The sequence below is a fragment of the Coregonus lavaretus genome, assembly GCF_964263955.1.
Source record: "Coregonus lavaretus genome assembly, chromosome: 15".
Classification (NCBI taxonomy): domain Eukaryota; kingdom Metazoa; phylum Chordata; class Actinopteri; order Salmoniformes; family Salmonidae; genus Coregonus; species Coregonus lavaretus.
In genome coordinates, this window is record NC_140002.1 from 21,696,218 (window position 1) to 21,710,371 (window position 14,154).

Here is a 14,154-nt window from a genome sequence, read left to right on the forward strand (position 1 = left end):
TTACACGGATCAGTCGTCCTGGTCCCTTCGCAGAAAAACAGCCCCAAAGCATGATGTTTCCAACCCCATGCTTCACAGTAGGTATGGTGTTCTTTGGATGCAACTCAGCATTCTTTGTCCTCCAAACATGACGAGTTGAGTTTTTACCAAAAAGTTATATTTTGGTTTCATCTGACCATATGACATTCTCCCAATCCTCTTCTGGATCATCCAAATGCACTTCAGACGGGCCTGGACATGTACTGGCTTAAGCAGGGGGACACGTCTCGCACTGCAGGATTTGAGTCCCTGGCGGCGTAGTGTGTTACTGATGGTAGGCTTTGTTACTTTGGTCCCAGCTCTCTGCAGGTCATTCACTAGGTCCCCCCGTGTGGTTCTGGGATTTTTGCTCACCGTTCTTGTGATCATTTTGACCCCACGGGGTGAGATCTTGCGTGGAGCCCCAGATCGAGGGAGATTATCAGTGGTCTTGTATGTCTTCCATTTCCTAATAATTGCTCCCACAGTTGATTTCTTCAAACCAAGCTGCTTACCTATTGCAGATTCAGTCTTCCCAGCCTGGTGCAGGTCTACAATTTTGTTTTTGGTGTCCTTTGACAGCTCTTTGGTCTTGGCCATTGTGGAGTTTGGAGTGTGACTGTTTGAGGTTGTGGACAGGTGTCTTTTATACTGATAACAAGTTCAAACAGGTGCCATTAATACAGGTAACGAGTGGAGGACAGAGGAGCCTCTTAAAGAAGAAGTTACAGGTCTGTGAGAGCCAGAAATCTTGCTTGTTTGTAGGTGACCAAATACTTATTTTCCACCATAATTTGCAAATAAATTCATTAAAAATCCTACAATGTGATTTTCTGGATTTTTCTTCTCAATTTGTCTGTCATAGTTGACGTGTACCTATGATGAAAATTACAGGCCTCTCTCATCTTTTTAAGTGGGAGAACTTGCACAATTGGTGGCTGACTAAATACTTTTTTTCCCCACTGTATATTAGTATGGCCATTCAAGGACGCTTTTGATAGGGAACGTATGTGGTTGTGGTAAATGTAGAATCACAGCTTAAAAAAACATATTCCGACTTCATCAATCCGTCCTGAGCTGAATTTCTATTAGATATTAGACTCTTACCCTCACTATAATGGGAACAGAAAAATGACAACAGACAGTTCTAGGAAGTGGTATAATATGATCACAGAGAAATTAATGTAAAGTGTCTCGCCTTTTAACGATGATTAAGAGGTGCCCTGATCCCATTTTAAAAGAATGCACTATATTTTGCTCCAAGTGGCCACCTGGGTCCCTTTTGGCCCCACCCTTGTCCTTTACCCAGCCCAGTATTGTGCCTGGAATTCAGCCTAGGTCCCAACCCCTCTGTTCACCCGACCAACCAGAACGTGATGTGTCTGAGCTGAGGTACTCAATGGTGATTCATTAGTTAATTATGGCATATTGTGGGGTCACCATGGCAACGGCTGCTATAAGGAGTCAGCGTAGATGTTAGAGTCCCCTTCAGCACAGTCATTGTAACTGAGCAATGTGGATACTGGCACCCGTCCCCAGGCACCTCTCCCCCAAACCCCTCAGAGACCCCCTTTCTACACACACACACACACACACACACACACACACACACCAAGTGCAGACAATGTCTCAATGATTCAAAAGGCCTCCTCAGCTAGACCTGGCAATGATCATTACAAATGTGTCATGGACTCTGACTTAAACTCAATTGCAATGAGCCAACTTCTAGATTAGAGCTGTTTAGCCCATCGCTCCTGGCACAATCTTGCAACTGTGTCTGAATTCACCTCCATTAACGATAAGCAGTATTGTCAAAGCTTCTGTCTGGAGAGAATAGTCCACTAGCTAAAAAGCATCTTCTGACAATGTGGATTCCCGTTGATCTTTTAATGTGCACTATGCCTCATGTTCTTGAATAATGGTGTCTATTAACACAGTATTTTTGATGACTAGTCATGTGAATAAAATATAACCCTAATGAATGATTATGGGTATTAAATAACTACTGATTGTAATTTACTTTAATTAACCCATAATTACGATCCTTGAAATGTCCTACTGTGGCATGAATATTTAGTTGCTTAACTCACTCAGACATTTAAGATGATTTTCACTGGATTAATTCAGATTTGGGTTGAATTAGCTACAGGAAAACTAGCCAGAAAGAACTTAGTATCCTCAAGAAGACATACATAATGTTTCTTACCATTGAGATGAAACTCAACCTACCCACTGAGTCTCACACATTAGTGAAATGTTTGCCACAACTGAGATGAGTGAAATGTGTGATACCCTGAGGTGAATTTCAGTCTCAACGCAGACACTTACATGGGGACAAGGACCATACAGCTTCAGCTAATGACATACATGACTAACTTTGATAATAATCCTTCAAAGGCAGAACAACGAGAGGTCAAGGTCACTTTTTGTACCCTATTACCTATAATTAAGGTATTAGGAACCCAAAACCTTCAGTAAAACCTTCAGAAATAACCTTACACTATCTGAACTGGGAGGATGAGGAAAAAGGACCTTGATATTGTCCTCAGCTCTTACATGTCATCTTCACTTTTCGCTCTGGCGAGTCTGACACCCCTGTGGACACACACTCTGTTCCCAATCTGTGTAACCAGACCTGCCAGTGCAAGCTACTGCTCCCGGCAACAAGGAGGAGAATGCTCAGGCTAATCACGTTAGCTCTGTATCACTAGCTTACACCAACCGCCTCACATTGAATGTCATGGAACAACAACCTGTGCCATATTGGGTTAGGTGCTCCGCCCTAACTGATGTTGTGGCGAATTCGTTGTAAGAACTGATCTGGAACTATCTACAGTCTACATCTTGCTGTGTTGTCTTACAAGCAGTTTTGTTGTCTTGTAGAGTGCCGTAGTTTGGTATTTGTTTTACAGTGGTGCCGGAATTTAACAGCAAGGTGATGAGGGGACCAAAGAGTAAAAAGAAAAGGATTGGAGGTGTAAAAAGGGGTGTAAAAGATGTACACTACTATTATGTAGGGATGTAGCTCAGTTGGTAGAGCATGGCGTTTGCAACGCCAAGGTTGTGGGTTCGATTCCCACGGGGGGCCAGTATGAAAAATACAAAAATAATGTATGCACTCACTAACTGTAAGTCGCTCTGGATAAGAGTGTCTGCTAAATGACTAAAATGTAAATATAAATTGTACACCAAAATGTACACCAAAAGCAGCCACAGCCCATCACTAATTAATGAATTAACCATCAAATCAATCAATGTTTTTTTTAAAAGAACAAGCACATTAGGGTTCTTACACTCACACAGTCATAGATATCATCACACCAGCATTCCCTAGCGACAGAATGCCTCCAGTTTTGGTATAAGATGACTATCCAGGTGGGATCTGCAGGTGCCTGTGGCCATGGAGGTGGTCTTTGTCAGGAGAAGAATACACATTCCTGATGCTGCATCGTAAGCCAATACAGTGGGGGGTATTATTTAACCAGACAGACACCAACCACCAAAATCAAACATTGTAGGAGAGAAGATCCCTGTACTGATTGCAGGTTTTGGCAGGAGAGAAGAGCCTTTAACTTGACTTTGATCCCCACAGCTCTTCTCCCGTAATGCTTCATTCACTATTTCTCATGGTTGTTTTGGATGGTGTGTGAAACAAATAGCTTTGTTAGGGATTTCCATGGTGACTGACTGCAATCTGTAAGTAATCAAAGCGAGTGAGATTGGGGAAAAAAGCTTTGTATTCTGTGATCTTAATGATAGGGAGTTCTGTGCAATATTAATGTTAATATTAAAACTTTTCACTTTAAACAGTTTACAGTTTTAAAGCTTATTTCCTGCAATTATACACATTTTGCCATGGCTTATGCCTTGTTCTTATGCTATCGGAGGGACTCAAACATTACAACAAAATCAATGCCATAACATTTTTGGAATTTCAGATTCTCTCTGACTATCTAGTTTTTATTTTGGTCATTGTTAGTTCTCAAAAATGATCTTATTTAAAAATGTATTGCTCCATTATCTTTTCTACATACTTTACATCTGGTTTAAGTCGTTTAAGTTTACACTGAAAACGTTTTACCATCCTGAAAATTACCCCCCAAAAGAAAATAATAATATATATATACAAATTGTTGCAGTGGCAGCCACGATTTAGCAGCGGCAGTGCGCCACTGCTAAATGCATATAGGGGAAGCACGGCCTCAGGGCTCCTCCTGATCCTCTGTTGGTTCATCTCTCTCCATCATGTCCTCCACATCATCAGCACCTGACCTCACCCCAGTAAGCCCAACGGGAGTGGATTAATCATATGATACTAGGGTGAGGAATAGAGATATCATGTGTTTTGTGAACGTGATGATTAGTCATAATGGTCATCATTCTGGTATTTGCAGAAAATGCATTACATTCATCTAGCAAGATAATGACTTTTTGTCAACCATTCTACAAAAATATGTCCAAGAAACAGGAAAGCACAAATACTGTGCTTAAACTTCAGTTTATCTTCCATGTATTGTTGACTGAGTTTCAACCTCTTGTTAACCTGTCTGTTTTAGAATAAATAATTCATTGATATGAGGTATCGGTCCAGCTGTACTTTTGAATCCCATTTTAATGGAGTGACAACCTGCTTCCTCACAGTGATCTTGACTTGTTCATGAGACACTTGTAGTTGAGTCTACAAAAGTCACGCTTGTCTTTCCAGCCCACAATCATTTTGGAAACGTCAACTTGGACACTTAACGAGAGTGTGCAGATCATCTGAACTGGCACCTGTCTCCTGGTAAAGTAATTTGTGTGCGAACGAATGGTGTTTGACCATTAAATCCTCACTGTCACCCCCATCTCTCCCCTCTCTGTTTGCTCTCTGCTGACACAACAGTGCGAGAGACAGATGGGAAACTCTGATACAAATCAAATGTTATTTGTCACATGCTTCATAAACAACAGGTGTAGACTAACAGTGAAATGCTTACTTGCTTATAAGTAAGACAGAGAGACAGAGAGCAAGAGCGAGAGTGGGATAGATAGAGAGGCGAGAGGTACAATCAATTTGAGATGGAGAAAATGAAATGTCAGCATGGAATCGTCTTTTTCTGCCTTCTCTATCACAGAGAAAATAAATGATTTTGGGCTCTGGGTCCACATCAATGGCATTTTCTCATTTGCTTCAGAATTGCCTTCTCTGCGCTATAGTCTGGACTTTACTGTACCTCGGCCTCAAGGGACTGTGCTACATGCTGCCTTTGTGACCTTCTTTCAAAATCGACTGGCCCAGATTTAGCGCACTTGCAGGGGTGGTAGCAATGTAAATTGCTACTGTGTACAGTGATGAATGTGTTTGTACCCACAGGTGAACAAACACACTCACATGGGGTGATGCATGCTGAGTGTGTGATGGATGTTGAAGGTGACCTTAACTACACTGACAGTGTGGTACCTGTAGAGACCATTTTGCAAACAGAAGTTCTTGAGTAAAAAATAAATACTAATTGTCCACCATTGTTTCTCATGTGGTCCTTGTTAGATTTAGAAGTCTAAATATACCACCATTGAGGACATTGAATGCTTAAATCACCAAAAATAAAACATATTGCCGAACCAGATATCTTGCACAACATCAAATTATGTAAAAACAGAACATACAGTTGAAGTCGGAAGCTTACATACACTTATGTTGGAGTCATTAAAACTCGTTTTTCAACCACTCCACAAATGTCTTGTTAACAAACTATAGTTTTGGCAAGTCTGTTAGGACATCTACTTTGTGCATGACACAAGTAATTTTTCCAACAATTGTTTACAGACAGATTATTTCACTTATAATTCACTGTATCACAATTCCAGTGGGTCAGAAGTATACATACACTAAGTTGACTGTGCCTTTAAACAGCTTGGAAATTTCCAGAAAATGATGTCATGGCTTTAGAAGCTTCTGATAGGCTAATTGACATCATTTGAGTCAATTGGAGGTGTACCTGTGGATGTATTTCAAGGCCTACCTTCAAACTCAGTGCCTCTTTGCTTGACATCATGGGAAAATCAAAAGAAATCAGCCAAGACCTCAGAAAAAAAATTGTAGACCTTCACATGTCTGGTTCATCCTTGGGAGCAATTTCCAAACGTCTGAAGGTACCACATTCATCTGTACAAACAATAGTACGCAAGTATAAACACCATGGGACCACGCAGCCGTCATACCGCTCAGGAAGGAGACGCGTTCTGTCTCCTAGAGATGAACGTACTTTGGTGCGAAAAGTGCAAATCAATCCCAGAACAACAGCAAAGGACCTTGTGAAGATGCTGGAGGAAACCGGTACAAACGTATCTATATCCACAGTAAAACGAGTCCTATATTGACATAACCTGAAAGGTCGCTCAGCAAGGAAGAAGCCACTGCTCCAAAACCGCCATAAAAAAGCCAGACTAGTTTAAATGTATTTGGCTAAGGTGTATGTAAACTTCCGACTTCAACTGCATGTTCCCTGTTACAGCTATTGTTCAACATAGCTCAACATAGCTGTGTAACTGCCACTTTTCTTCATTTCTGCCCTATGGGTTGATCTTCCCTCCGTTTGTAACCCTATACCCCCTGCACTGTGTCCCAGGCCCGGCTAGTGTATGGAGGGGGACCCGACCCTGCAGGACAGCTGGAGTGGCAGTCTCACTCTGGAACTCCTCTCTGCTCCAGCTGTTAGCGGAGGTGACAGTCAAGTGATGAAAACAGCAGAGGTCGTTAACGTCCTGCAAGCTGAGACGCCCCGGAGAAGCCCCTTTTCTAAGGTTGAGAGTTGGGGCCACTACTGTGTTTACAAGGGCCCATTGGTGGACATTGCATCTCTTCCAATATTCTTCCAATTTACAGTAGGCTATTTCTTTACCTATAGAGTGAACAAAGGGTCATGTTAATGGGATAGAATGTTAATTCCTTGTTCCAATCCTTTTATGTCCTGGCATTACCTTATTGGATTATTACATTAGCTGATGATATTCATGCTATATCCTCATAAAAATGGTTTAGGGTTAATGTGCACAATAAATCAAAGTCCTAGTTCATGATACAGCCACCCTATTGTAAAGATAGCCAAAATGAGATACCATGTTGGCCAAGAGGTGTTATTCCAGGCATGATGTGAATGTACCATACATAATAGATACATTTTCTTTCTCCCAAGACAAATACTCGTGTTTCTCACTAAATACAAAAGGAAAGGGGGAAGGAATTTGGAAATCCAAAATGTTATCTTACAGACAGTACAATAGAGTAGACGACAGACCTTATTCTGCAACTCCACGCCCTCACCCCCTCTTTCCTTCCCCACAGTCCATACTGCCTCGCGTTCTCCTTGTGCGCGCGAACCAACTACGTTTCATTCTAAGGACTGGATAAGACGAGAGGAACAGCATGGCTTTCCCAAAGAACTCGTTAATATTGGTGTTTGTTCTTATTTATTCCCTCAGTTGGAATGGTAAGTAAGACAAATACAGTAATTTTGCTGTGTTTTTGATTTTGGTAAACTTTTCTCGTGGATTTGACAATGTTTACAACGGGGAGAGTTTGAATGCACTTCGGCATGCATCCTGACTGAGTGACTGATGGATGCTGTAGCAGCCCAACGGTGGCTTTCGATATTTGGCTAATTTGAATGAAACATTTCATTTATTACAGTACAGTCACATTAAAACCAAGTAGATTTTAGACATTTTGCGAAGCTTTGGATAGTAATTAAGCCATAATACACACTTTGAGTCAAGCTTTTGTAGCGTATTTCCAGATTTGGAGAAGCCGTTGGAGCATATCCTGAGTGTGCAACATATTAGGAACACCTACTCTTTCTATGACATAGACTGACCAGGTGAAAGCTATTATCACTTATTGATGTCACTTGTTAAATCCACTTCATTCAGTGTAGATGAAGAGGAGGAGACAGGTTAAATACGGATTTTGAAGCCTTGAGACAATTGAGACTGGTTGTGTATGTGTGGAATTCAGAGGGTGAATGGGCAAGACAAAAGATGTAAGTGCCTTTGAACGGGGTATGGTACTAGGTGCCAGGCGCACCGGTTTGAGTGTGCCAAGAACTGCAACGCTGCTGGGTTTTTCACACTCATCAATTTCCCGTGTGTATCAAGAATGGTCCACCACCCAAAGGACATCCAGCCAACTTGACACAAATGTGGGAAGCGTTGGAGTCAACATGGGCCAGCATCCCTGTGGAACGCTTTCGACACCTTGTAGAGTCAATGCCCCGACGAATTGAGGCTGTTCTGAGGGCAAAGGGGGGGTGAAACTCGATATTAGGAAGGTGTTCCTAATGTTTTGTACATTCAGTGTATGTTTTTCGGAAATGAAAAAGCGTCCATATATCCCAAACTAGTAGAAACCTGCCATAGACAGTTAACTGAAAATTTTAATGACGTCTCAATTTTAAAATAGTCATTTAGTTAGTTATAGGCTACGATTTTAATTACCGTTGCTAAATTGGCACCTTGGCGAGTGTGACTATGAAATCACGTTGCCAATTATCACAACAAATATCCAAAATTCTGGGTATTAAACCTTGTTGTGTTTTTGCATTATAAACATAATTTGCTTACCAATATTATCATATGATATGTGCTGGACTGCCAAAGGCCATGGTGCTAACTGTTAGACACCCCTCTCCAACGACCAAGAGGTTTACATTGTTTAATCAAGAGCTGTTTTGCCACTGACTGCTGTCAATGGCGTATCTGTGTTTTTCATCTCCTGGACCATGCCCTTCTTTTAAGTATAAACTGTTATGTGTTCACTGTGCCTGCTTTGATGAAAATCATAAGATGCTCCAGGACAGAGTTCTGCAGATAAAATATCAGGCATAAACAAGCAAGTGAGTATTAGTCACATTTAGGCTCTATTCTTTTCACACAGTTGTGACTGAAAATGTGTAGGTTTGGGTTACTGTGGGTATGTGAATGTAAAGTTAGTATATGGTCATCTGACACTTTGTTGTAAATACTTTGCATGAGTAGGCCTATTTGTGTGTACCTACATTTTTGTGTGTGTGTGCGCAAGTGTGTGCATGTTTGTGCACTCTATGCTAGGAGGGGTGGAGCTTGAGTGTTGCTTTTACTAAGTGCAGCTCCTATTAACAGTGTGAGTGGCGTTTTCATCGTCTGACCCTGCTGGTCACCAGGCACAACGTTTCCTCTCCACCCACTAATCCTCCCCTTATACTACAGCAGACACTCCCTGTTCATTTAACTATCTCTGTGTATGGTGTGGCCCTCCCTCTCCTCTCTCTCTCCCTCCACCACTTCACAACAGGACAACACTCACTCTGCCCTGGCCTTATCCTTAATTTAGCCTCCAATCCCTGTTTTTTTCCTCTTTTAACCTTGTCTTAATTGGGTCACCTCTACTTAATCCTCACCTCCTCCTCGCCTCCCTGGGAGATGGGGTAAAGCTGTCTGTTTTGGGATTATTGACTAGAGATAGAGACCCTTGGCCCATCTGGAGCCTCTAAACAGAGACTGTTGTGAGTATGATGCCCCTCCTCATTTAGGCATTTTGAAGGGACTTGTATCTTAAATTCTTAAAAGTAGATAACAGCATTTCCATACGAGGAGTTCAACAAAATACTTGACATGATATTGAGCATGCATGCCTAATCTGTTCCTGCCTTTTACTGTAACTCAAAAACATGAGGGCATTTCAGGACTAACATAATTTATAATCAGGCTCCTGAGGTTGGAGATTCTCTAATGAAGTTTTAGAGAACCAAATCATCCAAAAACCAAAGTAGTGCTGCTCACTGAGCAGAGAAATCAGGCCTGGCTTTCTTTGAATGACACACAAGCTGCCGTTATTTATAGGGTTGCATTATTTCTCTCCATATTTCTTGAAGCATTCGCCCATTCCCCGCATATATTTTAATCTGAATTCAGATGAAGGAAATAATGGACTTCAAATTAAGCCATCATTGGAATATGGAAGTGCCTTACTGACCCCCTCCATCATAGGAGCCTCAGTAGGCCTATGCCCACTCAGTGAGCAGCCCACTTCCTGCTTGATGGAGCATCCCCTGACCTCTGCTGATAGAAGCACAATGGGATGCTGTTCCCTCTCAGAGACCAGTCTTTGCACACTGCTAGGTTAATCAACAATGGAGCCCTGCTTTTCCTGCAGCTTAATATTCAGAAGTATTACAGTTCTTTAAGTATGTATTTGGGACTGAACTCAGATGACCCAAAATATAAAATTAAAGAAGGCATCTGAAAGGAAGCTTTTAAAATGACTGAAGGAAATTCAATGGACATATTTAAAGGATCTTTGGTAGAGGAAGATGTTCTCTTCACATCTTCAATGATTCCCTCTTATAGAAAGAGGGGAGATGGAGCGAGAGAGTGAGTTTTTCTTGACTGAATATAACCTTTCTTAGTTTTGGCAGTCATTATTTTACTGAGGAAAGGAGCCCTCAGCCCTTCCTAAAAATCTATTTGAAGAGCTCCCCAGATTACACACTATTCATCACGAATGGAAACATTCATGGCATAGTAATACACAGCTGCTAGTGGTTCTCTGACATGTACATCTAGATAAGATATAATGCCATTAACCAGAGCCCCTGGCTGAGATATCAACCTGTCACTTACTGATGGGGGAACACCGTATGCTCATTAGAGCATAATGCAATTGAATGTTAATCATCACTTGTCACCATATGATGTAATGTCATAGACATCCAACAGGGGGCAGCAAGAGGGTAATTCATTCTGGATGGTCTATTAAATAGATAAACATGCTTAATCCTAAAGCAAACTCTCAGGCTCCCAGCAATGCTTCAGATGAATTATTATATTCAAGCCATGCTTTCTCGCAGAGGAAAAACATATTCTATAAAATGAAATCAAATTTTTTGAGGCCAAGACTGAAAGAACAGAAGTCAGGCTGAACAATGGGATTCTAGCTCCAGGAGCTAGACACTTCTCAATACCATGAGAACAAACTGTACCGATAGGCTCATACCTTTCGTGACTTTCCCTCTCTTTTCTTCACGACTCCTCCGTTACAAAAGTGGGCAGCTGTGGAAATGGGGTGGATTTGCCGTGTGACGGTCCAGAGGCAGCTGGGATGTGTGCAGCTGTGGGCCTCGTCCATACTGCGTTAGTGCATTAGCCTGAATGACAGCTAGCCACGGCACATACTCAAACATACTGACTCTTTGTCTTCATTAGAGAGAGGGTGCTGTCTGAGCCCAGAGGCTTAAAACAGGGCCATGAAATAGTGCTGATACTTATCATTTTTATTCGGATCCCCATTAGCCGACGCCAAAGGCGACAACTAGTTTTCCTGGGGTCCGACACATAACGAAAAAGACCACAGACAAAAATACTTTACAATTTTCATACATTTAAAACATTAACATAGACATTACAGATTTATATACACGGAGTGTATATATACAGCTGTGGAAAAAAATAAGAGACCACTGCAAAAATACAAGTTTCTCTGGTTTTACTATTTATAGGTATGTGGTTGGGTGAAATTAACATTTTTGTTTTATTCTATTAACTACCTACAACATTTCTCCCAAATTCCAAATAAAAATATTGTCATTTAGAGCATTTATTTGCAGAAAATGACAACTGGTCAAAGAACAAAAAAGATGCAGTGTTGTCAGACCTCGAATAATGCAAAGAAAATAAGTTCATGTTCATTTTTAAACAACACAATACTAATGTTTTAACTTAGGAAGAGTTCAGAAATCAATATTTGGTGGAATAACCCTGATTTTTCAATCACAGCTTTCATACGTCTTGGCATGCTCTCCACCAGTCTTTCACATTGATGTTGGGTGACTTTATGCCACTCCTGGCGCAAAAATTCAAGCAGCTCGGCTTTGTTTGATGGCTTGTGACCATCCATCTTCCTCTTGATCACATTCCAGAAGTTTTCAATGGGGTTCAGGTCTGGAGATTGGGCTGGCCATGATAGGGTATTGATCTGGTGGTCCTCCATCCACACCTTGATTGACCTGGCTGTGTGGCATGGCGCATTGTCCTGCTGGAAAAAACAATTCTCAGAGTTGGGGAACAATGTCAGAGCAAAAGGAAGCAAGTTTTCTTCCAGGACAACCTTGTACGTGGCTTGATTCATGTGTCCTTCACAAAGACATCTGCCCGGTTCCAGCCTTGCTGAAGCACCCCCAGATCATTACCAATCCTCCACCAAATTTCACAGTGGGTGCGAGACACTGTGGCTTGTAGGCCTCTCCAGGTCTCCGTCTAACCATTAGACGGAGGTGTTGAGCAAAGCTGAAAATTGGACTCATCTGAGAAGATTACCTTACTCCAGGCCTCTACCGTCCAATCCTTATGGTCTTTTGCAAACCTCAGCCTGGCTCTTATTTGCTTCTCATTGATGAAGGGCTTTTTTTCTAGCTTTGCACGACTTCAGCCCTGCCCCTAGGCGTCTGTTTCTAACCGTCCTCGCCGTGCACCTCACCCCAGCTGCCGTTTGCCATTCTTTTTGTAGGTCACTTGATGTCATCCTACGGTTGTTGAGTGACATTCGAATGAGTTGGCGGTCATCCCGGTCAGTAGAGAGTTGTTTTCGCCCTCTGCCGGTCTGTAGCTTTGTTGTCCCCAATGTCTGCTGCTTGCTCCTTGTTCTTATGAACCGCCATATTTTTGAAATTTTAAGGATGGAAGCAACCTGATGCTCACTGTATTCCTCTGCCAGTAAAGCCAGAATTGAACCCTTCTTTTCCTCACTCAAAACTTTATTTTTCAACTTTTCTGGCATGGACGATAGTTATTTTTAAAAATTAATATGACTTTTGAGGTACTATTAGCTCTGTTTTTGCCATCCAACTGGTCCTATTGCAAGAGGATAGTGATGACCACTGCAGTGGTTTTTATACTTTTCCTCGTTAAATAAGATTTGGTTCAGGTGATCAGCTAATCAGTACCTAATTCAGTAGAATGAGGTGTGCCTGTGTTGGAATTCAACAGACACTAGAATGGAATGGCTGTCATACATGTAGAGATGCTGATTTAAGAAAGATTTGCAGTGGTCTCTTAATTTTTTCCAGAGCTGTATATATATATATATATACTACATGACCAAAACTATGTGGACACCTGCTTGTCGAACATCTCATTCCAAAATCATGTGCATTAATATGGAGTTGGTCCACCCTTTGCTGCTATAACAGCCTCCACTTTTCTGGGAAGGCTATCCACTAGATGTTGGAACATTGCTGCGGGGACTTGCTTCCATTCAGCTACAAGAGCATTAGTGAGGTTGGGCACTGATGTTGGGCGATTAGGCCTGGCTCGCAATCCGCGTTCCAATTCATCCCAAAGGTGTTCGATGGAGTTGAGCCGACACTTGGCATTCTGCGTGGTGATCTTAGGCTTGTGTGCGGCTGCTTGGCCATGGAAACCCATTTTATCAAGCTCCTGACGAACAGTTATTGTGCTGACGTTGCTTCCAGAGGCAGTTTGGTACTCGGTAGTGAGTGTTGTTACCGAGGACAGACTAATTTAAATGCTACGCGCTTCAGCACTCGAAGGTCCCATTGTGTGGCCTACCACTTCACGGCTGAGCAGTTGTTGCTCCTAGACGTTTCCACTTCACAATAACAGCACTTACAGTTGACCGAGGCAGCTCTAGCAGGGCAGACATTTTACGAACTGACTTGTTGGAAAGGTGGCATCCTATGACGGTGCCACGTTGAAAGTCACTGAGCTCTTCAGTAAGGCCATTCTACTGCCAATGTTTGTCTATTGAGATTGCATGGCTGTGTGCTCGATCTTGTACACCTGTCAGCAACGGGTGTGACTGATATAGGCGAATCCACTAATTTGCAGGGGTGTCCACATACTTCTGTATATACAGAAGTGTTAAACAAATCAAAATATATTTGAGATTCTTCAAAGTAGCCACCCTTTGCCTTGAGTGCTCCCGAGTGGCGCAGCGGTCTAAGGCACTGCATCTCGGTGCTTGAGGCGTCACTACAGACCCCCTGGTTCGATTCCAGGCTGTATCACAACCGGCCATGATTGGGAGTCCCATAGGGCGGTGCACAATTGGCCCAGCGTTGTCCGGGTTTGGCCGGTGTAGGCCGTCATTGTAAATAAGAATTTGTT

The 14,154-nt window shown here is 42.1% G+C and overlaps 1 protein-coding gene across 1 annotated transcript in view; it reads left to right on the forward strand.

Annotated features, from left to right (window-relative positions):
* Nucleotides 1-7,423: 7,423 nt before the first annotated feature.
* Nucleotides 7,424-14,154, forward strand: part of LOC311143074 (cell surface glycoprotein MUC18-like) — a gene marked incomplete at both ends in the record, with an annotated part of 94,693 nt that continues 87,962 nt past the window's right edge. Inside the window, one exon of the mRNA XM_084178883.1 lies at nt 7,424-7,487. Coding sequence (XP_084035009.1) covers nt 7,424-7,487 — 64 coding nt within the window. The remainder of the gene's footprint in view (nt 7,488-14,154) is intronic.